The 27,603-nt window shown below is 44.4% G+C and overlaps 1 protein-coding gene across 1 annotated transcript in view; it reads left to right on the top strand.

Annotated features, from left to right (window-relative positions):
- rspo2 (R-spondin 2) overlaps positions 1-27,603 on the top strand; it is a 55,659-nt gene that overhangs the window by 10,775 nt on the left and 17,281 nt on the right. Inside the window, exons 3-5 of the mRNA XM_085802762.1 lie at positions 11,627-11,815; positions 20,439-20,582; positions 20,867-21,055. Coding sequence (XP_085658888.1) covers positions 11,627-11,815; positions 20,439-20,582; positions 20,867-21,055 — 522 coding nt within the window. The remainder of the gene's footprint in view (positions 1-11,626; positions 11,816-20,438; positions 20,583-20,866; positions 21,056-27,603) is intronic.

Raw genomic sequence — 27,603 nt, 5'->3', positions numbered from 1 at the left:
AAGCATTTATTCCAGGGTACTTTAGAAAAGAAATGTGTACTCTGGAGGGTTGAGGGCAGCCTTTCAGAGCCAACATGAGCCGGTTCCTGTTAAGAAGCTCAGGCGGTGCCAGCCATTCAGGTGCAGTTTTGTGGTTGTGTTTGACAACATGAGGCCAGATGTGACCCAGACACCTGCTGGAGGAGGAGGAGGAGGTGGTGGCTCTCTCATCTGGATGCAGAATAACCCGTCTAAACAAACTGTATATCACAGGCCCGTGAAGAACCTCAGATGAACTTCTCCTTTAAGTACTTCTGTGTGTTTGTGCGTGTGCCTGTAATAACCTCCACGTTTTTGATCAAGACATGGCAACATTTAAAGACGGCTGAAACAACACAATGGCTTGAGTAGAAAAATATCAGTATTCTCCTAAAATTTAACCCTCTAACCACCGCAGTGATCTGATCGTGGTGCGACTGTTCATTAAGCATGAAGCAGACTTCAGTTAGGTGAGAAAACAAGCAAGGTTGTCTCCTTTTCCCATGAAAGACATCGTGTAGATATTGGATCCAGTCTGTTTTTTGGGGGGTGAAAAATAAGGCTTTGATGTTTAGGAGGTTTTTTTAAGTGGCAGGCACCATGTGTGAAAGTGAGACCAGGTCTTTACCATCTGTCCCCTGTGGTGCACTCCACTTTTGACCCAGGCGATCACCTCAGATCTCCCTGCAGGCCTGTGTGGACGAGGAGTGTGAAGTTGTATCTTGTTAAAGGGTTAATGAGGTCGAATCTTTGCGGCAGACATTCGCATCGTGCCGCCTTGAGATAGAGGGATAATATCACAATGATAATCAATCTCTAAAAAGGATCAGGTTTCTGCATAATAAGTAACATTTACAGTCAGTATTATTTTTGCTGATATTATTATGCTTTTGTAAATCTTTTTTTTCTTCAAATATTCTAAATATTAAAATCCCAACTCAAGGGCCACTTATTGGCTTTTTTCTCTAACATTTAAATCACACCCCATGGTCATCATCAGCAGATATATAAGTGGTTTAGGTTCTCGTAGCAAACCCCATCTGCTGATAAAGGCCTAGAGCCTGATGGAAGCTCTGGAAAATGTTACTAAACTGAAATCTCTCTTTAAAAGTAAAAAAAAAAGGAAAGGAAAATTATTTCAGCTGCATTTCTTTACATTTGACATTATTATTTAACCATTTTAACGCACATCTTCACTGCTTTAATAATGCAGCCTTTTCTAATTTTAATTAAGTGAAGAATTTGGCTGCTTCTGCAGCAAAAGGAACTGTTATTAGTATAATTCCCCTGTACATTTCACATTTTCTCCGTTTACACCCTGTTTTGCGTGACACCTCTGCAAGAGATGAGTATCTCCATCTGGATCTGCATATAGGTTATGCTTTCTGGCAAGTCTGAAAAATCCCGATCCAACTCCTTTGTTTTTCAGATGTGTGAGCTGGAAGTCGGGATGAGTTTAGTCAAGGTGATGACAAATGGGGAAGGGAGAGCGAACACGGGTTAGGGTGGGAGAGATGGAGCAATCCTACATGGGGTGCAAATATGCCAAGCATGCCCGCCGACTTCACTGATCCTGGCCTGTGATGTCCTCGTTCTCCTTCAGCGCCGATAGGAAATCCACGGCCAAGCCCTCGCTCAGCGGCGTGTGCGTGTGGCAGGAGTTGCGGGTGTGTGTGAGTGAGTGAATTACTAGACTTCCAGCACGTTGAGCTACAGGTGTGAAAATTAGGTGTGAGGTTTATGTGTGATAAATTACCAACATGTGGGCTAATGGGAGCCACTCCACCTTTCCCTCCACCCACCTTTTTCCCCTTTTTCCCTTTTCTTCTTTCTGTACCGAGGGGAAAACACATTTCTCCCACAGCTTGACTGCATTTGAAGGAGTGTAAATATTGAAAAATTCAAACTTCCAGAGCCTTTCCCCTGATTCTGGGGCTCATGTCTTGCTTTGCTCTGCGTGCACTTCATCTTCAGGCTGCAGTTTGATTGGTTACTGTCCTTTTAGATTAGATTAGAAGTTTTTTTAGATTTATATGAGATATAACACAGAATAATCACAACACCTGTGTTGACTCAACCTTGCCCTCCGAGATGATATATTACCCTGCAGTTTACAGGATTTCTTGGAATGAAAAATGTTTCTTTAAAGTAAAAGGTTTCAGCTGAATTTCATGGAGCATCATTCACGTGGCAACCATAGTTTATTTCTGTGCCGTTCTTCTTTTTAATTCGCTGGTTTCATCTAATTGATGTGGGTGGTCTCTGCATTTTGATGCCTGGTCATTACCAAAAAAACTAACTAACTCTAACCATAATACATTGAAAATGCAGTCTCCTGTTTTTCTTCTGCAAGTATCTAAATCTTAAAAACCAGAAGACCCACAACAAACAGATTCCACATGAGTTAAACTGCTTGTCATTATAAAAACGTCTTCTTTGTCTAGAAATTTGGACACCAGCTCAATCAGTTGCTTGTACAGTAAATCTACTATATTTTGTCATTTTGGAAATTTCTCCAAGAATTTGAATTTCCTGAAAAAAAGAAGAAGAGAACTCTGTATTTTGCAAACACCTCCTGGAGAGTTGAACTAATAATTTCCAAATGTGGCGTGCATCATCCCTGGCCCTTCATGAGTAAACGCTGCAAAAGGATTTATTATACTCCATATAGTTTTGCAACTTAAGTCCAATGTGTTTTGGCACAAAATTACAAAGCGAGCCATGATGTATCCCATTCATTCTTCAAGAATCATATGTATGTCATTTCATCATCTCACTTCCGTAGTCAAAAGCGTTCAGTTTCTTACACGGACTGAATCTGAAAAGTCTTTAGTTGATCCGTAGTTTCCATGTTGCTCTGAATTATTGTATTGTATTGTAACATTTTAATACTAAAATACAGATCATGTATTCGTGGCCCAGTGCAGGTATGGTATGAGCTGCTGAGAAACGATAAAGAATGGTGGAAATTTACGGAGGCGTTTCACAAGAACGTTAACATAATTCTTTGAAAGAGTGAATAAAAATGGGTGAGAAGAAGAAGAAGAAGTTGGCAAGAAATATAATCCACATGCTTGTCTTCTGTTGTCTGCCCAGAGAGCGATAAAGCCCGTCCTCGTGAGTGCTTCCATTCTTGAGTGTCATAAAGTCCTTTCTGCACCTGCGCTGACCAACCACGGTGTAAAGAGTATAAAGTGAGAATCAGCATCAAGAGAATGAAAGACAGATGCTGAGTGTTGACCTGCCACTCAGCAGGAAGTGCCAGCTTGAATTTAAAAAAGAAGAAGAGACAGAACAGTGCGTATTTCAGTTTTAGTTTTATCGTATGTGCATCTCTCATAAAAGAAGAATCCCAAATCCCACTCTTCACAGCTGAGCCATAAATACATAAATTACAACACCAAAAATAAAATTCTCCCATAAATGGAGCCACACTCGTTGCTATTTTTAAAAGTGTCAAAACTGTGTTTGGATTTTTCCTCCACTGGAACAACAGTTGAACGGATTAGACGTTTTCATTGTTTTAGTGCATCGCTTGAATAATGTTAACACTATTTGTGAACAGATAGTTTGTTGTTTTCAAGGTCAGCCTGGACCGTAAAACATTTTATGGGACCGCAAGCCACAGTGAAGAGGCAATGCTATTACTCGGCCACCACATCAAGGTCATTGTCTCGGTTTTTTTTGTTTTGTTTTTTTCCCCCCTCTTACGTGGCCGTAGGGCTTTCCATGCTGGTCAGATGTCTGTTATGGTCAAAGGTTTTACGTGTCCATCAATGGGGGAAGAGGGTTTGAAAAGACTGCAGGGCGTATCGCGAGGTTAGGTCGGCCAGGTCGCCTTTTATTTCTAATTTTCCTCAAACAGGAATTACGAGGTCTCTTTCGCATCAGGGGATCCAGATGTGGGATCTGACCCAGAACATGGGATTTAGGTTATAATCCATCATAAAGATATTAATAAGGAAGTGGACTAACCTGGGGTCCTTACATAGACTTGGAAAGAGTGCAGGAGGGAGAGGCATGATGAGTTCAGCTGGACAGATGGATGAAAGGTGCAGAGAATCGTGAGAGGACTGAGAGACAATGATCAATACGCACGTGCAGGTTAGGTTTCCTGGGAAACGTAGGAGGAGTCGGTCCCAACAATCTTTCATTTAAACTCCCGGAGGTAATAAGATTTTCTTAGTAAGCTGGTAAATGTGGTCATCCGGGGAGTCGAAAGCACTTTTCTCACCTGCATGTGTCTGCGGCTCGACCTGTTGAATCACACCAAAGTAAATTACCCCGCGCTCGTGTTTTATTGTGCACTAAAAAAAAGTGGAGCTTTAAATTGGCCCCCAATTTTCCAGTTGCCTGTTTGAACCGAGGCTGCCTGTTTTACCCATTCAGCGCTTTTCGAAAAACCACCGCCCTTTCAAGTGAGGGTTCAAATCTCCGCGCTGCCCGCCTCGCCCGGTGGATCTGTGTCGCAGGAACACGCTCTGGCCGGGCTAATATGTCTGACAGCAAATGTGTTTGCTCAGTCTCATGCTGCAAAATCATTATAAGCAGCAGGACTGTCCTAAATTATAAACATGTGCTTACAGTATGATCTGTTAAAGTAAACTGGGGAGAAAAAAAAAATGTAGATCCTAAAACCTGACTATTTCCAGCTGGAAAAGAGTCGGAGGCAAGTCCAACATATTTTCTGCTAAATTGGAACAGAAATGTGCCTTCAGCGCACGGGCCCGATGTACCCCCCTCTTACCCCTTCTGTTTCTTCTCCACAGTGTTTGAGCTAAGTGCGACCTCCAGATCCATGACAAATAAAGTCACGGGCCTGAAAAAGCGGGGCCGGTTTGATGTCATTTTCCATGTCCCGCCTTTTAACGAGCTTGAACAACGTTGAGACGTTACAACAGCTGTTGAACTCCGGGTGTGAGGGTTGACACCGTTGGCTGTCCTGCCCTTCACAGCCACGGAGTGTGAACCTGGATGGTTTTCGCCGGTTTGAACAGAGATCCAGAAAAGCTGCTGCTGCTGCTGCTGCTGCTGCTCCTCAGCGGTTCATGCCGCCATCAGTCGGCCGCTGGCTGCACCGCTCCTCTGTCCCGTATCTGCCCTCTCCTCTCTCTTTCTCTCCCCCTCTCTCTCTCAAGCTTTCTCTTTCTCCTCAAAAGTGGAGCAGCAGTAAGCTTATACCATCATTTAGGGGGAACAAGGGAGGTGGACAATAAACAATAATTGTCTCAGTGCCACGAGGAAAGCGTATAATTCTGCTGGTGACTGTGATGCTTTCCACATGAGAGCACAAATCTTCATGACCTGCTGCTGCTATGTAGCTCCAAAACCTGAGGTTTGTCATCGCTGCCTCTCCACTGTGTGACATTTATGGATTGAATATATGAAGTGAATAAAGCAAATCACTTTTTTTGTTTTTTCCCTGTCATTGTAACTCGATGACGCCAAACTTTCTCATGTGTGCTGTACTGTAAGAGCCTCTTCCTAACAATGGACAGTGTGGCTGCTGGTTAGTTGCATTCAGTTTGTATTATTAGATTTACATACCAGGGGCCCTCGGAGAAATGGAGGAGAACTGTGAGAATAGAATCTGTTGTGTTTTAATATAAGCTGTTGTCTTCACTTTGCTGCGTTTGTGATTCTTCTTGCATTTCCAGACCGTCTCGCTGCGTCTCTAGTGGCCTGTTGCTATCGTATGTGCTATTAAGATAATACAAATGAGACACATGTCAAATCAAAAAACAAAAAAAACATGAATCCTTATTACAGTGGTTGTAGCAGATCTGTAAGGTGATGATAGATGGAGTTTCTTCTTTGAAAAAGTATCACGTCTGCTCACTCAAACTCTGTGACTGAAGTGAGCAGCTGAGAGGTGAGAAAGAGCCGCGCAACCACTTTAAAAAAAAAAACTTCTTCACACATGCCAGACTACAAAGATTCCACATCTGATAAAAGTATCTACATGTATATGAATATTCTGGCCTTACTTCATCATCCTATTTCGTCCATAAAACATGAAACAGGAGGAAGCGTCGCTAAACCCGTGATGATTTGTTTTAACTTTTATTAAAAATCCAACAAGTGTCGTCCACTTCTGATGTGATGTTTGATATATTTCTTACACGATAATGAATTTTCTCTCTGTTATTTTCTTAGAATCACAATCAAATAATCACATTTAAAGAGCTGAAAATGGTCGCAAGGTATCAGTTTTCAGCAGCGCTGGCTTTAAAATGTTTTTATTGAAGTCAGCCTGCAAGAGCCCAACCTCAGTGAAAACCCTACGTAAGAATGTCTTCTTGTTCTCAATGTTAAGTTCGGAGCTCTAAAAGAAACACAAAAATTATGTGCAATTTGCCTTGTTAGGGTTTCGGGTTGCAGAGAGTTGGAATGGGTCAATGTGAATGATTTCATGGGTAACGGTAGGTGAATGGGAGGCAGGAAGTTAGCCGGCCGTGGGTGGAACCCCCTGTATATGTGGAGGCTTTTGGCAGCCCTGAGCGCAGTCTGTCACGCTTGCTTTGGACTCATAAAAACGTACCTGAGACAGAGTTTGGGTTTCTGCTGGATCTCTCCGCAGCCCTAATTGCTCTTGAGCTGCGTTCAGAGCAAACCTCCCTGCAAGCTACACGGCTGCAGAGAGCGCTGCGCTCCAAAACATGCTGTTCCTCTTCACGTTGTGAGTGACTGTTTCACGTGGGGAAAAAAAAACTTCACCTGAACAGCTCAGATACTTATCAGTGAACATCTGCAAGGCCAGTTTACAGGGTGATGTTGATGTCATGGCTTCAATTTAGGATTTCTGAAACTGTCATGAGTAGTGTCAAAGACAACGATGAATTTAAAAAGGAAAAAAAAAGAATAAAAACATTTATTTGTCGATCGTCTGATGAATTAGCTTTCTTGCTGATAGTTAGATCAGTAGTTTGAAACCACTTTTATATCTGAACAGAAAATACATATGTATTGGGGGTAGAGGAACCCAACCTGGCTTTATCTAAAGTAAACGCTACATCTTTCTAATGAAGACATTATATTTATTTTATTTTAATTTTGTCTTAAGCCAACTGACTGACCACAGTTTAACATTTTTGCAGGCTCTCAAGGATGCAAATGAGAAACTGTCAAAAATATTCTTTTAAAACACACACTAGCTAATTTAAAAATGGATTGAAATGTATTTTCATCTTCTGTCTCGGTGTCACTATATATTATTGATAAGTGATGCAGGATATGTAAAGCATTATTCATGTGGTCCCTTTACAAGAGCAGCAGCTTCTCACAGCCCCCCCCCCCCACACTCCTTGCCTTGTAGACATGACACACTGAGACACTTATTAAGTCTCTGTGTTAAAAAGTCCTTGTGGAGGCTTCTTCACTGATGTTCATCTGGACTCTGGCTTTTGTAAATACAATACCCGAGGCTCAGAGGGATTTTCAGTTAGCTGTCAGAAGTGGGAACTGCGGATTTGTTTTGTTTCACGTAATATGTATTCTGTGGTTGAAACTATAAACGGCATTGGTTTATCGTGTTCAGGGAGTGGCACGTCGAATGACGTGTGCGTCGTTCTCCTGTCTTGAGAGACATGTATGGTGAACCTGATATCCATAATCTCACAATGCACTTTCTGTGCGGCTTCTCTATATGTCTGGGTCACTTCTTTTTCAACGTGATTGACAGAGGAAACACTAGAAGAGCCGAGGCATTATATGATTTGTGGGGGGAAAAGAAGAGGCTGTAGAGGGCAGTCGAGCATGTGTCAAAACACAGTAAGCATTCAGATAGACGGGGTTTGAAAGTATCCGCTGCTTGAGAACGGGAGAAAGATACAATATTCAAGACAAAAACCACATCTAGAACTGAGAACACAGCCCCCAGCATGCTGAAATTACAGCTTCATGTTCCTGCTGTATTAGGTTAATCTGCACTGATCTATAGAGACTTCAGATCGTCATACACTAAACGCATTTCCCTTTCATTTTCTCCTCTTTGGTGCCACTTAAAAACATGGCTGTTGAAAAGCTTTGTAAACTGCTTTCAATTTTTGTGCAGGCTGAGGTAAAACTTTTTTTTACTTCTCTTGCAATTACTGTTCCCTCCGATTGTGAAGGAGCTGCTCCTCTGTTTCGTCTGGTCTCAAAAATCAGATTCATGTGAATGAGTGTTTCTGTAAGAACAGCTGAAACCTACAGGCCGTCGACAGATTGATGTAAAGTGCGTGAGACGTTATGCCGGTAGTGTTGGATGTGAGTTGGACAGCGTTGCTCCAGACACTGTGAATTGTGGCCTCCTTCCTGACATACCTGTGGCCTGAAACCTCCAAACCTTTCCACAGACGCACACACACACACACACACACACACACACACACACACACACACACGCTCACACTTATCTCCTTAGATCAGGCTTTCTCTCCACCATATACAGCCTTCCCCTCCCCTTCTTTTCCACAAGTTGTCTGCTTGGTCCAGAATGTGGGATCGGCTACATTCAAACGGCGTGTGATTTTATTCTCCTCAATCAGCGCGTGTTGGGAGATTAGCAACCAGCAAAACAAATGTTTTAGCAACAAAAGAGTTGAGCGTGATCTCTGAGGCAAGGCTCATGAAGAGGCTTTTCAGCGACTGTAAATTCTCTGCTGATTGACCTGCCAATGATCTAAGATGACCACAATTCCTAGATTTTATTTTTCTATTATTGTTTGGATAGTATTGTTAGCACACTGTTAATAGTTATGTCGAGTCTGCCCCGCTCGAAATGAGCTGGCGATATAAGCTTCCCGGCCTCACGGCTCTTTACTCTTGCCAAGTTGGCTTTCCTCTTCTGTCAGTGTTGTGTTCAAGTCTGGCGAGGGCAGAGGGAGTAAATATGACCAAATTAATGTGAATGTCAGTTTGCTGTAAACACATCCAGACTGTATATTCTACAGAAACATATGGTTAAGTATTGAGGTTTGGTCTGAATTTAGTTTTACTAAATGGAAGGACTGACAGAATGAAATTTGAGATTTATTAAAGAAAACCTAAATGTGTGATGTTACCTGGCAGGAAAAATAAACACCTTCTCAATTTCCATGTGTGAAAATAAAATACAGAATGGAATATTTATCTAATAATTATATACATTACTGTTTGGGACATGATTTAAAGTATCAGAAAGTCGTACCTCAGTATCAGAAGTATCAGAAAGTCAAAAAGACAGATGATGTACTTGATAATCAGCATCTATAGAGCCAGCTTACTGAAAGAGAGACAACCGGCATTGTCACAACTGACTGATGAAATAATATTTCACACGCTGGATTGACAGTTGAACAGACGACAGTTTTCCATGTGAGAACCGGAGGAGCCAGAACTACTTCATAATTTGGGGGTTTTCATTCCTCCCTCATGTCGAACCCAGCGAGTGTCGACTGGAGATGAACAATCACCAGTTTGTGTGATGAATAGGCTCCGAGTGTACGTCCCGGCGCTGCTGTGATCAATGGGGTGTCACTGTAAAACCTCATCCCTACAGACCATCAGAGACACATTTTGATTAGCACTTAATCTTACTTCCATCCACCCCAACTCAGGAGAATGAGCGTCGTTTGGCAGAACCGGCGCACCTCTCTGAAGACCGTCTCCCAGCGCTCCAGCAAAAAGAAATGAAAAAAGATGAGTCCAAGGCAGCCACTGACATCTGCTGACTGATTTTCACATGATTACAAACTGATGCTTGCACTGGGCCCACTTAGCGCTCACTTTCGTCTGGGTGAATCTGTTCAGAGAAATCTAATATGTGGATCCACGGCCAGTAATGCCGGCATGCTCTGCTCTGTCTCTCAGGGTTTGTCCAGTTTGCTGCTCAGTGTTTTATTAAGCGTTGTGGTAGGTCGCTCAGTTTGAGCAGCGGCTCTTACCCGGTCCCTGCTTGTGATATTTAAGACTTGGCTTAGATCAATTGAAGTGTTACTCTCATTTGGAGAGATTGGATTCGCCCAAGGACATTTTCCTGTAAACGGGACGGTAAGGAGTTTACACTGAGAGTCACTTATTGTGGAACGGACTGTCTCTTTACTGGGTCCTTTGTCTTCCGCAGGCAACTCGAGCTGAGGCCACAGCCACTGCGGTTTTGGGGGCTTTCATCGGCTGTCTCAACACAATCGTTCCGGTGGCCAGCTCTGACCAGAATTAATGCAATATTCACATTCATAACCAATCAGCATTCGAACGCCGAGAGGGGAACCAGAGTTTGCATGAATGACAAATTGTTGAATTGGACATATTTACAATGAATTAGAGAATATCCTGCTGATATATCTATTATGGTTGTTTTGGTTTTATTCTTGTGCTGGGCTTGTTTTCTACTGGTCAGCCCTCCCACAGTCGACTCTATCATCTCGAGTTCAGTCTGTTCTTGTCATCGGGTGAAGTGAGGGTCATCCACAGATGACTGATGGTCTACAAGAGTTCAGCTTCTTCTGTTGCTCGCGCAGAATAAACAGCCTTCCGAACCACCGTGCTAGATGCACTTTCCAGTGCGTAGCAAAAACTAACAGCAGCTCTGACCTACATTTTAAAATTGCTACATTCTCTCAGGCCCAGTATGAGCTATGCTTCCTGTAGCATAACACTAACCTGGCTGCACCACAGCTGGGTTTGCCCCGACCTTGTGCACCAGGTAGAAAATCTGAAGAAAATCAACCTGTGACATCTGTGAATTTAATAATTAAATTTAACAAAATTGTGTTGAATTTGAATTTAACACAAAAGACTGAAAGAATAAGGAATGAGTGAAGTTCAATTCTCATTCTTTATTAGTGGTCATCGGTGAATGATGATGATTATGGGTCACTGCCTAAGGTACGAATGCTAACTGCTATAGCTAATCGCTAAAAGCATTTTTGACTGAGTCCTAGCAAAAATCTGGAAACCAGAAAGTGTTTGTACTGTCGTTACTATTGATGCACAGATCAACTTTGATGTCATCTGAATGCGTGAGTGTGCATAAATCAGCCACCCGCCACCCACCCAGACAAATTACGTCTCATCACTTAGAGACATGCGCCAAATCATAAATTTAACAGCGGGATGTTGTGCATGTTGCTGGTTTAAAATAAGCAAATATATATTTGAAGGAAAAGTTTTCCAGTGAAGTAAAATGAACATGACAACAGGTATTTCCACAATAGCTTGAGCACAGTCTGAACATCTGATCAGTTCAAAGTAAAAATGTGAATGCCATGGCCACTGCCTGAACAAAAACTATTTGAAAACTCATAATGACATTTGGCCAACGCTTAAAATGAAGGAAAAAAAACGTCCATGAGTTGAAGGGCAGTTTGTTTATCCAAGGCTGTTGTGATCAAGCGCATTCAAACAGGTGAATAAGGGGTGATATGCTATAATCATTCAGATTTTGACAGTGCTGGACTGGTTTAAACTGCCTGTCTGCACACCTGGTCAGTCGGTGCATCAAGTGGATAACTGCTGGGATTGTTGATGTCAGAAAACTATGTGTGGAGGAGTTTTTCGATACTTTGTGAATCATGCTGACACTTTTATCCATTGTATCAATGTAATCCCATCTTATTAATCACCCTCTCTGTTTCCTCCTCTGCAGCTAGCTATGGAGCGTACCCCATCTGTAAAGGCTGCACAGTGTGCTCCAGGGACAACGGCTGTGTAAACTGCCAGCCCAAACTCTTCCTGTTTCTGCGGCGGGAGAGGATGAGGCAGTACGGGGAGTGTCTTCACGACTGTCCGGCCGGATACTACGGCATGCGAACCCCCGAACTCAACATGTGCTCCAGTGAGTCCTCTCCTTTCACCCAGCCTCCCTCTCACACTGCACCTCTCCCACCACCACATCCTCCCCAGACGCACATATACACCCTCCCTCAACTTCCCACTCTCCCACTGCGAATGATTTATCGTCAATTACCCAGAGAAGACACACATACCTCACAATTTGAACGGCTCATCGGCTCGTACAGGTGTTTGCAGGGGAACTCTCGTCTTAAAAGTGTCTCCCTCGGGAGTAGACAGAGAGCCGGGATGAGCGCTGTTTCTCATTTCTCTTTAACACTCCCTTTACACCTGCATTACCCAACTTCCTATATTCACCAGGATGTATCAAAGCATGCAGTCCGGGTGCAAATTCAACCAATATGTGCGGAAGATTCAGTCATATACACTCCAGAGGCTTCAGCCGTCACATCAGGAGCAACACGTAAAAACCAGACCTCTTGGCCGTGACACTCAATATCACTTACTACACTACAGAGATGATTATATATTAGCATTAGGCCATGAAATTAACCTCTTTTGTCGACTGTCTGCGGGGGCTTGTGGATTGAGACTCTCACCAGACAGTGTAATTTCTTGGCAGTATTTTTTGGCTTTGAACATAAAGCCAGTCACAACCATGCGTCCAGATCCTCCAACATCAACTGTGCATTGATTGAAGTTAGATAAAGGAAAATAGAGCATTAACCCTAAAGATTAGCACTATTTTTACAAGGAAGGCAAATATAATTAAATTGAATTTTATTTATTATTACAGTGGTAAAACTTTCTAGTCGTCTTGCTGTTACACATGTTACTGTTATGGACGGCAGTAAAGGTAGTAAGTTTCTTTTTTTTTCTCACAATCCTGTTTCATGGAAAAACATTGTTTTGGTTTCATAAGCTGAAACAGACTACGCCTTCATTCTGAATTATGTCTTACTATTAAAAAAAAAAAAAAAAACGGCAAATACTAACATTTAGAAATTGAAATGTTCCCATGTTTCTTGTTAAAGAATAACTTTAAAATCCAATTAATGAAATTTCTCCCTCTCCTCCCCATGTAGTGCCCCGATCTCATGTCATAAGCTGACCCTAACATGGAATATGTTCTGATGAATAGAAGGAGAGAGAGTTATAGGTTTACACTCAGCCCCGAGGTGTTGGCTGAGTGTTTCATATAAAAACACAGAGGAACTTGAACCCATTTGGTTCCCTGAGCCAAACTCCTGACACACACTAAAATGAAGCCCCAGAGGAGGGTGTCCGGACCCGAGGCTTGATATGAATATGAACATGTAGCGCAGGAAGAAAAACGAAACAAAACAAAACAATGCGTTGTTATTTAGATATTTCTGCTTGGATTAAATCATTTTATATAATTTCCCTCTCTGTGTACAGTTATATAAATATCTATTTTTCTTTTATAAAGAAGCATTTTATGGAGCTAATTTATTCCCTCATTCTGGGGAAGACGTACTGTTGTGGGTGGAGATGTGTTTTGTTTAGACTGGTTTGGTACATATTAGCTTCACACAGGTGTGAGGATATAATTATCTCTATAACAAAGTGATATTAAAACATTGATATGTCGTCACGCAGGAGGATTAAATCTGCATTGATGCCTCACATCGATACCAAATTATACTTATTATGTCTGATGTTGAGTAAATGTCAGATTTTCACAAAAATGTTTTAGTTGATTCCAGATTGAAATCATGTTATTCGGCTCTGTGTTTTGATATATAACTCAACGTATAAAAAAAATTTGAGGTTAAAACATCTCGGTAGTTTTAACGAGTATAAGTCTCTTTAAAGCAAACTGCTGGTATTGATTGGGTTCCCCCCAAACAATACACTTGATCACAGCAGGCTCGTTCACTCCTGCGTATACATGTTGATCAAATCTCCCCACATCAGGGGCAAAGTCCGAAAGGCCCCCACAGTCATTTTGTCCTATTTTCGTAACTCAGGGAAAATTGGAGGAGAAAGACATCTTGTTCTCCTTTTTTTTTTTTTTTAAATTTAACCCTGCCATCCTAACCACCAGTGTATCCCCATGCTGGGTGAGTTTTGACTTAAACTGATCCTGATGTGTGGCAAGTTAATCTGAATCCTTCTCCCAAACTGCTCGTAGAGCAACATCTTGTATTGTCACGTAGCATCAGATCTCAGAGCGAGACCTACTTTGATGTGATCGCTGCTTCAGTCATGGCTCTCTAATCCACTTCCCTATTTGACCCTCACATCTCAGCTGCGCTCTGCATGTCATTTTCACTACACTGTTCAAGTCCAACTTCCATAAAGGGATATTTTATTGGGTCGGAAGCTAATTGTCCGGTCGGTGAATATGTGTGAGTTGACACAGGGGACTGGTGCGTGAGGGCTCGAAGGCACAGCGGACAGATAACGGTGAGGGGGTTCTCCGCCGACACAGTCAGAGCTGCAGTGTGCTCCTGGTTTTCCAAAGAGGCCTGGAACGTGGCATTACGTCTCTGTTATCATGAGCTTTTTAAACACAGGCTCTGAAATCACTCGGGGAGCAGCTGCTTATTATTACACCAGAGTTTGTCTGTGTGATCTTATCTCATTCAAGAATTTTTCATGGACTGCCTGGGTAAAGGAAAACATGGGCTAGACAAGCAAAACGCTTATACACTCAGCCACTCGCTGGCTGGAGCTTCACTCTCAGTTTTTCTGAAGGGGCTCCTGAGGATTCACAGGCATGTGACAGAGGGAGCTATGGGTGGAGAGATGAATACAGTTTTTTAACAATCTACTGTATACTGACAATGTGATGCAATTTGACGCAAGGAGAGTCACCGGATAACTATAGATTGAGCAATCGGGACATTAAGACCAGTGCAGAGCTGCTAAATTTCATCTGTCATGATCAGTTTTTTGCTCATACGTATGAATTATTTTAATTGAGTGGAAAACATTACATTAACTTAAAAAAAACACACACCAAAAAAACACTATTTAGTTTCTTTTCCGTATGGCTAAGCTGCAGCTTATCCCAGCATACACTGGGTGAACAGGAGGGGAAAACTCTGCTAAAACGTGAGCCGTCTGATGTATTTGGCCTCACCGTTCCTGCCAGTTGTTCACCATGTGTTGATGTGAAATGTCACAGACTGTAAATTAGGTATCAGATGCACTGTTCTATCCAACATAGGTCAAATTCCTGCTCATAAATTGTGGAGAATTATGACTTTCAAAGACCAGAAGCAGCACAGTATGCCCAAAGGCAGCATCCTAATCTATGGTCTTTACCATATATATAACCCACTCATTTCTCAGAAGCATTTAAGAAACTGTGCCGTGCATGATGACGGCTAAATTTAAGGCTCACTCTTCTGGGGTGGGGGGTTTCCCTTTCACTGCAGAGAAAATAAACCATAATTAGAGCCAAAAACAATGGGAACTATACTTTCCGCAACATAACTGGACGCCCGTTTACAGCTACACTTCAACTGGATTTCAACGAGGCCCGAGATGTGGGAGCCGCAGCGCCATTACTGGGATGTTGCTGGTTTGTTACCAATGCCTTCATTTGTTGCATAATACCTTTCCTATATGTCCACGTATTATATTCCTCGGGCCGTGCTTGGCAAGGACTCACTTTCAGCGGCTAATGGATGGCTTGATGCAAGCCAGAAACCATATGCAGCAGCTCCAGTGTTATCCACAGAGTTTCTTATCAGCCCCCCCTAGAAGAAGTCCCACACCAGTGTCTGTGGGTGTCAACCCGCCGCTCTACGGGGAAAGACTTGTAGCAGCAGTCACACAGTGTACTGCGTTATGTACAGCCAAATCTGTCTGAATGCGGTGCAGTCATGCTCTTGCCTCAGTCACATTTCATAATACCTCGGTTTTAACATACGTTTCCAAGCCAAAGCGCATTCAGTCATTCTGTATCGCAGGCGAGCTCTCTGGCTGAAAGAATTATGAGCTGAAAGGCGACTATCAGAGCTGTCTTTTATAAGAGAGAGAGTGTTGAGAGGGTCAGCACGAGAGCAAGGCTACATTCAAAACTTCCTCCCTCGGGGTGTATTACGGACCCCCCACTGCTACACACACATACATATACTTAAGCCACCAACCCTGTTTTGCCTTACCCCACTGCAGTGGCTTTAAAACACATAGAAACCTCAGCTGTGTTCGCTGCCAACCAACAAGCAGCCAGATCAAGGCCTGAGATTGCCAATATCCTGGAAGCACGGTTTAAATATCACAGCTTCATTCAGTGCCAGTGTAATGTGCCACTGGAGACTCTCCCGTCTGAGGTAATTTAGAAAAAATAAATTTATCGTGATTTCTTTTTTTTTCTTCTTTTTTTTCTCTTCTTTTACAGCATTTCATAGACTAAGGGAAATCTGTTACCAAATCCCATTGTAGTCCTCCGAATTGGTTTGTCACATAAAATTAAGGCTGGACGCAGAAGCCGGTTGGATGTATCTTTTCCAGGATCGTTTTAGTTTTTAAGGCACATCATGGGATATGTCATGTTGGAGGTGGATACGAGCCATGCATCATGGGCCTCGGCCAAAAGCGTACCAGGGCTGTGTAACAAGTTTTTCAACCTCCCGTTGGCAGCGCTGGCGGCTCTCCCTCTCCCTCCCTGCCTCTCCACGTCTCTCATTCAACTTCTCTCTTTTCTCGCTCTAATTCTGAGCTTGTGGGTATTTCCATTGCACAGTCTAACCAACAAAAAGACCAGTTGCTTTTGGCCTTTGAGTTTCACCGAGGGACATTTAATCATCACAGCTTTAGTAACCGCACTTTCAGATTTGCCAGACAATACAATGGACCCACCAAACCAAGCCCTGCTCCCAGGACATTACAGCCAGACCCAGAGTTGAAGCGGGTTTTTTCTCAAAACAGTGCATAATTGTGCATGCTATAGTGCGAGAGGAGGAGCTGTCTTGTGCTTGACCACTGTCTGAAGCTTGATCTTCCTGTGTGTGTGTGTTTGTGTGTGTGTGTTTGTGTGTGTGTGTGTGTGTGTGTGTGTATGCGGAGCTGCCTGAGCAGATACGAGAGCGTATCCCGGTATATCGCCCACTGTGTTCCTTGGAGTGCAGGAGGTTGGACGGACGCTGACACATCTGTCAACCGCGATCTCTCACTGGAAGCAGCTGATTGACAGGAACACCACCTCTGCTGCACCTAGCCCCTACACCACGAGCGGAGGAGCACCCATGTGGAAAGAAAACTGCCTGGAGAGAGCTGGGGGAGAACATGGCAGCTCCAGCCTTTACCATGAACTCTTGCCATCCGTAGCTCCACACGACATGGCTGGGTGGCAGCGAGCAAGCCAAAGCTTCCATGTCGGCCAAACCCAGGGCCTAGAGAGTAGGTCAGAGCTGTTCGACGCAGCTTGGAGGCGAAGGCTGGAAAAATAGGGCTTGTTTTCCCCCTCACACTGCCAGGCCTTTTACGACATGGACACCCTTGCTGCGCAACATCGGGTCTGGTTAGCTTTCTGAAAGAGGCTGAGGCTCTCGGTGCACTGATGAGCAAGTCTCACAACCCACCTCCGGCTCGGCAAACGTATGAGAGACTCCGCCTGGAACATGAGAGGTTCATTAATCTTCATGAAATGATTTAACACCCCCTTTTCCGCACAAAGTGAATATTCATGTAAAGAAATGGCGAGGTGGTGCTGTCAGTCCTGCGGAGGAGCAGCAGTTGACTGAGGCTGACACGATGCTTTGAGCGTCCATGATAAAAATCTATCTGCTTCTCTATCCAGACCACAGATGAAGGATTGGCTCCTGCCAAGCATGCGCCATTAGATCATAAGTGACTCATCTCTCAACTTCAAATGCACTTGACACGCAAACCACATAGTGTAAAATCAAACAAACAAAAAAAAAACGGCAATACCGATAATGGTAACGATGGAACTGTTGCGGCGCTGACAACATCTTTTTCAATCGTGCGCCCACTGACAGCTGAGGCATGAGGCTTTTTTCTTCCTGCGTTCATAATGTAACTCACAGCCAGAACCAGGCTGGGAGATAATGATGATAATACGTTTAAGTCCCAGGAACAGTGGGCCTTCACTGGGATCTGATGACCTCATTATTTCTCATTAGTCTCCCTCAGGCACCTAGATGAAGACTTTAAAGGTGGTCCAGAGGTTAATCCTGCAGGGAGAATGAACCCGCTCCCCTGTATCTGTTTCTGTAGCTGCCTCGCCGTCCACTTGGCCAGCTGAGCGCCCAGCGTCCAGTGGTGGGAGTGTGATAGCCCTCGCTGTCTTAAGATAGCCTTTTGCCTGATAACCGGACACAGGGATGAACGTCTGTCACGGTGATCCCTCTCCTACCCACCTCGTTCTCTGATGACCTCCGACCCTCGAGCTGCTCCCATAGCCTCCCTGCGTTCTAAATCCCGCGGAGCCGCATTGATGTGTCGTTCACCTCATCCATCACGCGCGGTGACATTATTGCTTATCTTCTATTTAGAAAACACAATTTCCCAGCATTCGAGCCGTTGTCTGACTTCATCTGAAACCGAAACCAAGAGTGATGTTTAAATCAAAAACCCTGTTATGTGCTACTGCGGCTGCAAGGATACAGTGTTTCACACATCTGCGTTGCTCGTATTTACTGTCAATAACTGTGGGTTGCACAACAACCCCAGTTCTTCAGAGTACTGCCAGATGTTCTTGGCCCCCTCCTCTCTCTCTCTCTTTCTCTCTCCTTACGCTTTTATTTTTTTGTTTGGGAGCTTAAAGTCTCTCAGGTGATGACAGGCCTGGGAAGTGTGAGGGGTAAAAGACAGCTTTGTGCTTTTCAATTAGCTTGGTGATTTATTAGCCTGCTGCCTGTATTGGGCTCGTCTTATATCAAACACAAGCTCGACTGAGAAGCGAACCAGAGGCAGAAAGCTATAAAAGAAAAAGGACAGCGAAATATATTTATACCTCTTTTGGACTCATGCATTCCACACCGAAATCTCTACAGCGCTGCATAGCTCCAGAGATCCAAGACATATGTTGAGATATAAGATAAAAAATGGAGCAAGAGGAATACTTAGATAAGCTAAATAATATCAGATGATTGAATTAATAACACAAAAATGATGTGAGAAGACAGGAAATTGCTAAAGACATCGGTGATTTATGATCAGAATTATATTTACAAAATGTGGAGCACAGCTTTTATTGCAGAGAGGGTCTATCTCCGGCCATATCTGATTGGTATGTGCGCGTGTTTGTGCACGTGTGTGTGTGTGTGTGTGTGTATGTGTGTGTGTCAATGGTTTGTTTAGACTGGTCGGGAAAGCGTGAGACCAGAGTGAGTGGGCAGAGGCCATACTTTAGGGTTCAAAGTAAAGCGGGGAGGGACCCCCTCGTTTTGCAGGAATGTCGAGGAGGAGGCCTGATGGTTAGCTGGAGATGGTGTAATTAAGGGGTGTGATTGTGAGAACCTTCCCTTCCCCGGGCCTTGCAAGGGTCACAGATAAAAGAGCAGCAGCCCTCAGCCTGTGTCGCTCTCTCACATGTGGAAAATCACTGCAGCGCAGGTTCGACGCGTGGAGAGACGAGCGTAAACACTGATGCTCGGTAGTGGTGGTGGCGGCGCTGGTGCTGTCCTCGAGCGAGATGCAATCGGAGCAGCGAATGACACTCTACCTGGGGAGAACCCTGCAAGCACAAGGAGGGTTTTGCACTGGAAGCCTATTGGGCAACAGGGCTGCATAGAGCTTCTGAGGAGCGTCATAAATTAGACAGCACTAGGAGCCTCCTTCTAATCATGTGGGCCTGTGTGTCGCCGTGTTGGTGTGGTTGTTGTAATTTGGCCCTGCCTGACGTGCTATTTGCAGAGTAAGAGCTTGATGACACATTGCTAGGCCTTTCTTTGCGAGAGCGCGGCGCAGTGTGTCATGCGCAGTGGCAGGGTGTGGCGTGGGAGGATACTGTAAGTGCGCCGTTGTGTTGGTTGTGTGTTGGTTAAAACGCGTCAGCATTTGTTTGGCAAGGCTGCACAATGTTGTTGCCCCCGCCCCCTCTTTTCCAAACCCACCTACCCCCTTTTATACCAGAGCCAACAAACTTAAAGGATCCGCACAGCAGGCGTGCTTTGTGATCACTATAGCCATCAATCATTCTTTAATGACAACCTGACACCCCATAATAATCCTCAGTTAGGGAAGGACTGAGGACTGAAGCAGAGTGGAGTGTGAAGACAGCACATTAGGGACAGTATTTAGCTCTAATGGGATTTATTCATCCTGTTGCAGCACACCGTTAGTTAAAAACATGTGCGCTGTAGTGTGTTTGGATCCAAACTGTTGCATGTCGGTGCAGATCTGTTGAAAGAGGTCAGTGTGACATGATTCCTCTCCGTCTCTGCTGTTGTGTTTTCACACTGTTTGCTCTCTCTGGACAAGAACAGGAAGTTTGAGAACAAAAAAAATCTGTCAGGCAAAACAAGTTTTCTGAAACACATTTGAGCCCCGGAGAGAAATGATCCACAAGGCATCGCTAGCTTTTTTTTGTGTGTGTGTGCAGGAGAGACGATCTAATCCTCTGAAGAGCCCCCTTCCCCAAACCCCTTAGCTCTCGATCAACTCCAGATGAGAGGGCTGCTCAGACCCTGATGACTCTCCTCTTTCTCTCCTTCTTTCTCCAGGATGCAGGATAGAGAACTGCGAGTCCTGCTTCAGTAAAGACTTCTGCACCAAGTGCAAGTTGGGTTTTTACCTTCACAAAGGGCGCTGCTATGACAAGTGCCCCGAGGGCTTTGCTCCAATGGAGGAAACTATGGAGTGTGGAGGTATGTGAAACAACACAAATATGCACAAAACATAAAAAGATCCGGTTTCAAGAGAGTAAATAAACTTGTCTTTTACACCTTTCTTACCTGCGCACAGTATTCCATAACTTCTCAGTTGTGCTGCTTATTTTGGACCTAAAACAAGCAGTTCAACAGGGACCACACACTTAGAGGTTATAGTATCCACAGTAAAGCTCCCTCACCCTGTATTAAAACTTGACCTAGGGTCTCTTGACTGGCCCTGTGCTGTGGTTTTTCATCACTGTTCCTGTGCGTCTCTGCAGAGGGCTGCGAGGTGGGCCAGTGGAGCGAATGGGGAGCCTGCACCAGGAGAAACAAAACCTGTGGCTATAAGTGGGGTCTGGAGACCCGGACACGGCACATTGTTAAGAAACCACCCAAGGACACGATACCCTGTCCCACCATCGCCGAGTCCAGGATGTGCAAAATGGCCATGAGGCACTGCAGGAGAGGTAAGGACGTCAAACAGCCATATGTTGGTGTGTGAGAGAGATATTCTGTCAGTCCGTCCCGACTCCATCCACCTTCACTCCCATCCAAGTTTACCCTAGTCTGGTGAATATTAAAGAAAACAGCCCACTCATCCCAAAGGAGAACTCCTTCCCCCTCTCTCAGTTTCACCTGTCTCATGTAACCCCTGTACCTTGCACTCAGCCTTGTTTTTTTTTTCTCTGTCTGTGTTTTTGAGGTGCACACACTGGCGTTTCTGTGCATGAAATATCAGTATTTTTCCATGACAGCCTTGTTTGAGCCAGAGGTATATTTTCCCCCCTCCCTCTCCCATCTCTCTTACTCTCCTCGGTGGAATTCTTCAAAGTAAGAACTTCAGGTTTCCTCAATGGCCGTCTCTGTTTCCTCCCATCAGCTTTAGAGATATTTGCGGTGCACACAGCATGTACGGCGGGCCATTAAATGAGAAGTCAAATCTGGAATTTCTCCGTGTGTGAATACAGCTAAGGGAAATATTTTTTTTTCTGAAAGTAAACCATTTCTCTCAGATGGTCCAAACACACCATTTGGGGTGATGGCCTCAGTTAGCAGAGCTTTTAAAATAAATGTCTTTCCCCTTAATGTCCTTTTACATCTCTCATAAACTTTGGATTAGGATAGGCCAAGTGTAAATATTTAATTCACCAAATAAGGAAGCAATTACAGTGGCAGATATCATTCAGTCTGTCGAAAAAAGAAAAACGTTGTTTAACAGAAAGAGGAAAATATTGTAACCTCGAGGATTTCTCTCCATCTTTGGCCTGGAGTGTTGAATGGGAGGATCATTTAGTGAAGTGGTGAAAGAGTAAATAAACTTGAAATAAACCCTGATAGTTTCTCATATTTCAGCACTACCAAGGCAGTGCCTGCTCTCTGGGTTGGAAACTGTGATTCCATGGCACATTTAGTTCTTAAATCCCTGTCCCGTTTGTCAGGGGGGGAAAAACACTCCGCAACCCCCACGCACCACTTCATGACTTTACCGTGCCTGCTTGACCTTTTCCGAGGAACTTTTACGGCCTTCTTTAATTAAAATTTGGCATTGTTGCACATGGTTACTGCCGTCCATTATCTCAAGCATGAAGCCGGTGGGAAGTTGTTGTGAAGAAATTGAGCGCAAAGCAGAACCATTCGTCTTCGCCCCTTTAGAAACCGACAGCGGACTCCCCATGTCCATCTTACTTAGAGCTACTGTTCCCTGGCGATGTGGTCACTGTAAACCTCTCAGTACAGTTCCTCATCAAATGACTGTGGAGGATCAGTGGCCTCAGCCGCGTGATTAAATGCTCGTGTAAAAGTGTCACTGTGTTGTGCATCTCTCTGGGCTCGTGAAGTGCTGCAGTGGCCTGTTTAATAAAGGTAAATTTCAGACTTAGGCATGTGTTGTTAATCCCCCGCCCTCCCCACTCGACCGCTAGTGAAAAATCCCCACTTGGCAAAAGCCAGTGAAATGCAACACTCTTCAGTTCAAATAAATACAATGTAAAATGTAAGCGGCTGAAGTCAGAGGAGAGGAGAAACACTTCACAGATCCAGCGCCATCGCATGGGAGCTCGACCGTCTGACATTGTAAAATAATCACTCGCTGCGAGAGATAATAAAGCGTAGTCCAATGGGAGAGGAGGTCAACCTCTGGAGCACAGGTGATCAGGAAGTGGTCGGAGATCAAGCTGCAGCGTGGATGAGTTCATTCTGAAATATCTTGCAAAGGTGGCTCATAGTTAACACTTCTCTGGTTTTATTTGAAGTTGTGTCCATGAGAAGACACATTTGAGGCTTTAAACACCAAAAAAACATCTCAGTGGAGTTTCACATCTCCTCTCTCAGGCCTCTCTCTGGAACAACAGGTCGGTGAGACAATCGATTGGCTGACTGCTTTCTGAGTGATGAAATGAAAAATATAGAAGATTTCAGGAAAAACACTCAGTAAAACTGATGGTCGAGGTCAGCTACTGCTTTGTTGTGACATCACAAATTTACACAACTCCTGACCTCATTTTGAGACCTGTCATTTTCAGACTCAGTTTTGTGAATACAGGCCATGCGCCTTTCTCTGTGGACTGAGCACTTTGATACAGTCAGAGTATTGATATCGAACCAAGACCTGATATATAATCCAAAAAAGACATGAACATCTATCTTTATATAATATGAGATCTTAGAAATGTAGACAAATATCAAGGTCTTTGCCACTTAGAGTCCCTGAGTGCTACTTACAAATAAAAGGGACTGTAATGCCGTATGGTCAATGTCATCTTTAAATAGAGTTTAGAAAACTGTAACCTCAATGTATAGATTGTTCAGTCAGATGGAAATATAAATATAAGAGGTGGGTGGAACTCAAGATGTCTAAAAATGGAAATTTTTATCAGCTCCTTTAACCAGACACCAGATACCAATGTTTAGGATCGGCATAGGATTATATAACTGCAGACCATAAAGATGCTGGACACGGAAATAAGAGGAAGCAGTATGAAGGTATACACTATTTATGGCAATGCTTATCAGATCACCCTGCTTGTGTTTCTACATTTCTATGAATTGAAATTACACTGGACGTCAGTGACAGATCCCCGTCTTCCAGCTTATAGCTGAGGCGCACGAGTCAATGGGAACGAGCTCCTTTCTCCTCTGTGTGTCTGCACTGATCTAATCCCTCTGTAAAACGTAGCAGGGGAATAAAAAACGAATAAAAAACACAGATCACGTCAAGAAAGCGAGGTGTTTTCACAGAGGAGGCGACGCGACGAGTGGCGTAAACCGTGTCTGATGCGTTCCGTACAAGCCATTTGCTGTTCTCCGCCGGCGTTAGCCAGATCAGCACTGTCCCGGTAACACACTGGTGCATGGACTGACAAAAATGTGGTGGTTGCACCGTCGAAAGAGCCATTTCCATCCAACTGTCAACTTAATTCGAAGCAAACGTTTGAAGTTTGGCAAACATAATATGGGAATTCGGTGTGTGTGTGTGTGTCCACCAGATGCGTTTGACTCAGATGCACTGAGGATCGCTGCACGCCAATAAAAATGGACATCTGCCTGTATGACAGAAAGGCTGTAGTGGACAAATAAAAAAAGTATTTGAAAGCATCTATCGACCTGCTGTTTGTTTCTTGGCCTGTAACACTATTTATAGGAAAACAGGCTGCTTGTGTTATTATCCGTATAACTTACGTAAAACATCAAATGAAGAGGAAACTGTTCGTGCGACGCTGATATGATTATTTCCATCCAGCTGTTTGAATTCGCAGCATCGTTTTCTTTAATGGACGATCTCTAGAGGAGTACGGGAGCTTCGTCTCATGGCTGCTCGGCTGGTGTGTGTGCCAGGCGTTTTTTTGCATCGTACCCTGGAGACAGTAAAATGCTCGTCTATCATCCCCCGGAGTGGCGTTCTGAGCAGACCATAAACAATAAAGAGACTTTATTAATAGCTGCTTCGGCCCTATCAGCACTGACAGACTGGGTTCCCCCTCCTCTCTCGCTCTCTCGCTGTCTTGTGAGCTGATGGGAGGAGAGGAAAGGTGAGGAGAGTGATAACGCTGCAGTGCCTTGCTGTTCCATATTGATGCTGTTAGGGAATTCCCTACGGAGATTTCCCAGAGACCCCCTGTCATCAGATTCACTGGTTTACAAACAGACGTGTGTGACAAGTTTAATTCCTCTTCCGCTGCTTCTTTTTTTCCCCCCTCCCTGTTTATCAATCCATCTGTGTTGTTTCCTCCAATTCTCTCTTTCCCACCCACTCTACAACTGCATAATCTCTGAACAACAGCTGCCTCTGCCATGTCACTGACATTAGATGTTGTGTAAACAACTTAAAATGTTAAAGCCCTTGAAACTCCCACTCTAAATGTAATCCCTGATTTGGGATTTAAGAGGGTGTAAAGTCCAACACAAATGCACCATTGAAACCAGGGGTAATTTCCGACAGTTTTACAAATCGGCTTTCAGATTCTTTTGACGGACATAGAAGTCTTTATAGCAGCAGTCGGGAGTGACATTTGTGCAGCGCTGCTTTGCTTGATTTGTAGGTGAAAGTATTCCTCAAAGGGTCGTTTTGCAATGGAGGGGGTGGCAAGGCCCAAATGTGAACCCAAACAAGAGCAGGGGTTTTACAATATGAAGTTATGAGTTGTAAAAATTTATAGCTTAGAAAATGTTGGAACCGATAACAGAAACATATTTAAGACCTGGTTTTCCAGAACAATGCAGTTCAATTTACACTTCTACGGGCTCGTGATGACTCACAGTCGCCCCGCTGAACACATGGAAAGAAACAGGGGAGAAGCAGAAAGAGCGGAGGAATACACAGTGCTCATAGTGTATTTGGCTGTTGGATTATGTACCTGTACTGCACTTGGTGAGCTACAGGTCTTTGTGGGGGAATTGATCTCTTGTGTGTGTAACCAGAGAAACCCTTACTGCTGTAGGGCCCAACTGGGGCCAAGCCCTCCATCCCATCTGTCATCTGTGTGCTCGGCTCCAGCCACCACTAATACTGTATGTCATAACTTCTGCGTGCCGTTTGTGTTTATACTGTAACTGTGATAACCAGTCACACAGCTCACTCCGTTCCCACTGCCATCAATTTGAAACTCTGGATAAACACCTTTTGTTTCACACTCTGTGACGGCGGTGTAGAGGAGGATAAATCCACCCAGACTCAGTTTACCTCCTCCTCCTTCCTCCACAGTGAGAAATCTGAAGGCCCTGAAAGCTGTTTGTCTGTATTTAAGGACATTGGACGTGACAGAGAGGCGGGCGTTTGATTAATTTACTGCACAAGCACCTACAGTCTGGTGCATAAAGGACCAAAGTGAACCCAGATCCGCCCTGAATCGACCAGACCCCGGGAGGGTTTGGTTGGCTGGTGGGATTTACGCCAGGTTCTGTCTGAAACCAGTCTGGTTCTGCGGTGAATCCACAGCGCTGTGGACCTCCTGGTCCTCACCGTCTGCGAACCATCTGCTGCAAAGTCTCTGCTCCTGTAAAACGATGCACAGAGCAATGGTGATTGCCTCAAATCCGCTCTGGAGGAAGCGCAGCCGCCTTGTCTGTAGCACATACCGCTCGACACGCCAAACAATTCCGGTTTCTGGCAGTCCTTGCATACGAGCGAGCAGTTAATGCGCATGCATGCGTATGAGCGTGTGACACACAATTTTGGTGTTTATACTCGCTGAGCCAAGAGTTTTAAGCTCTGGCGAAAGATGCCATTCACTTCAGAGCATTTTAGTTACGCACTCAGCATGATCACATCTGAGTCTGGCCTGTGTTTGGCTTGGAAACCCAACATCCAAACACATTTCTGGATGTATTTTTGTCAGACGTAGCCCTCTCCCATCAGGCCAGCTTCTCTCTAAAACAGACACATGCTTTCAACTTGAGGTTAATTGATGGAGCATGTTCTTCTTCTGTCTCAGCAGAGGAGCTCATGGTGCAGTTTCTCCAAGCCAAACAACAATCGAGCGCTGCCTGAGCCACCACTCTGAACTCTGCCCAAAGCAGTTGAGAGCGGAGGTTTGCACTTCTGTTCTTTCGTGTACTTATCTCATTATTCCGATTAATGTCCGCCGGGTGTGCTCTATCTGAAGTCACTTCTCTTGGATGGAAGAGCTGGTGCACAGATGACAACTCGCGCTCTGATTTCCACCGCAGTGGAATGACGGGTGGGTGATTAACGGCGATCTCTGGCCCGGGTAATATCACGGACAATCCGGATCAGTTCTTCCCGCCAGCGGGAGCGGAGTGAGGAGCATTTTCCCAGGACAGAAGGAGAGCACTAATTGGCAGCTACCCTGTCATGGTGATTATGTGCGCCTCACACCGCAGCCTGTTGTGACTGGGGGAGCCACGGCTTAATCTTCATTTAATAAGGCCGCTCCATAGGGGCTGACACAGTAGCTGGTGAGAAGGCCTCAGAAGTGGCCTGCCTCCTTTGGACAGCATGGACGGTCTGGCTGCGGACACAGAGCCCGGGCCAGTGTCCGACTGGGATGACCCCCTCCTCCCCCTGCAACCACCGCCCGCCTCTAAGACTTGCAACGTTCATTAATTTAATTAAACACTGCCCCCAATCTGGTTGTGAAGACAAAGAAACACAATGATGACTTCCTCATGCTGCACACACGCCTGTGAAGCTGCAAAGCTGAGATGACAGAGAGTATTTTGGAAGCTTTGCACTGTGCTCTAGTGAATAAGAGTATGGGTGATGAGGAAAAGACACATCAACCTGTCATTGACTTGGCCAGGTCTCCAACATCCCGGTGCCAATGGCAGTTATGGTCACCGCTGCGGTTGCAGTCACAAATTAACACAAGTTCTGTTTCAGCTATCCCATATTTGTGAAATCTCTGCCATAGATTATTCTTTTTTTCCCTCCCGTCTCCACGCTTATGTTTTATATCTCCTCCAAACCAGATGAAAATTGATTATCTAGGCTCATGTCTGGACGGGCAATCAACACTTGCTTTATGCTGATAGTCTCAAACCAAACTTTCGGGTTTAT

Source organism: Trachurus japonicus, chromosome 16 (genome assembly GCF_045865225.1).
Source record: "Trachurus japonicus isolate A0001 chromosome 16, Traja_1.0".
In the NCBI taxonomy this organism is placed as follows: domain Eukaryota; kingdom Metazoa; phylum Chordata; class Actinopteri; order Carangiformes; family Carangidae; genus Trachurus; species Trachurus japonicus.
The sequence above is the reverse complement of the archived record's forward strand: the minus strand, read 5'-3'. Positions and strand labels throughout refer to the sequence as shown.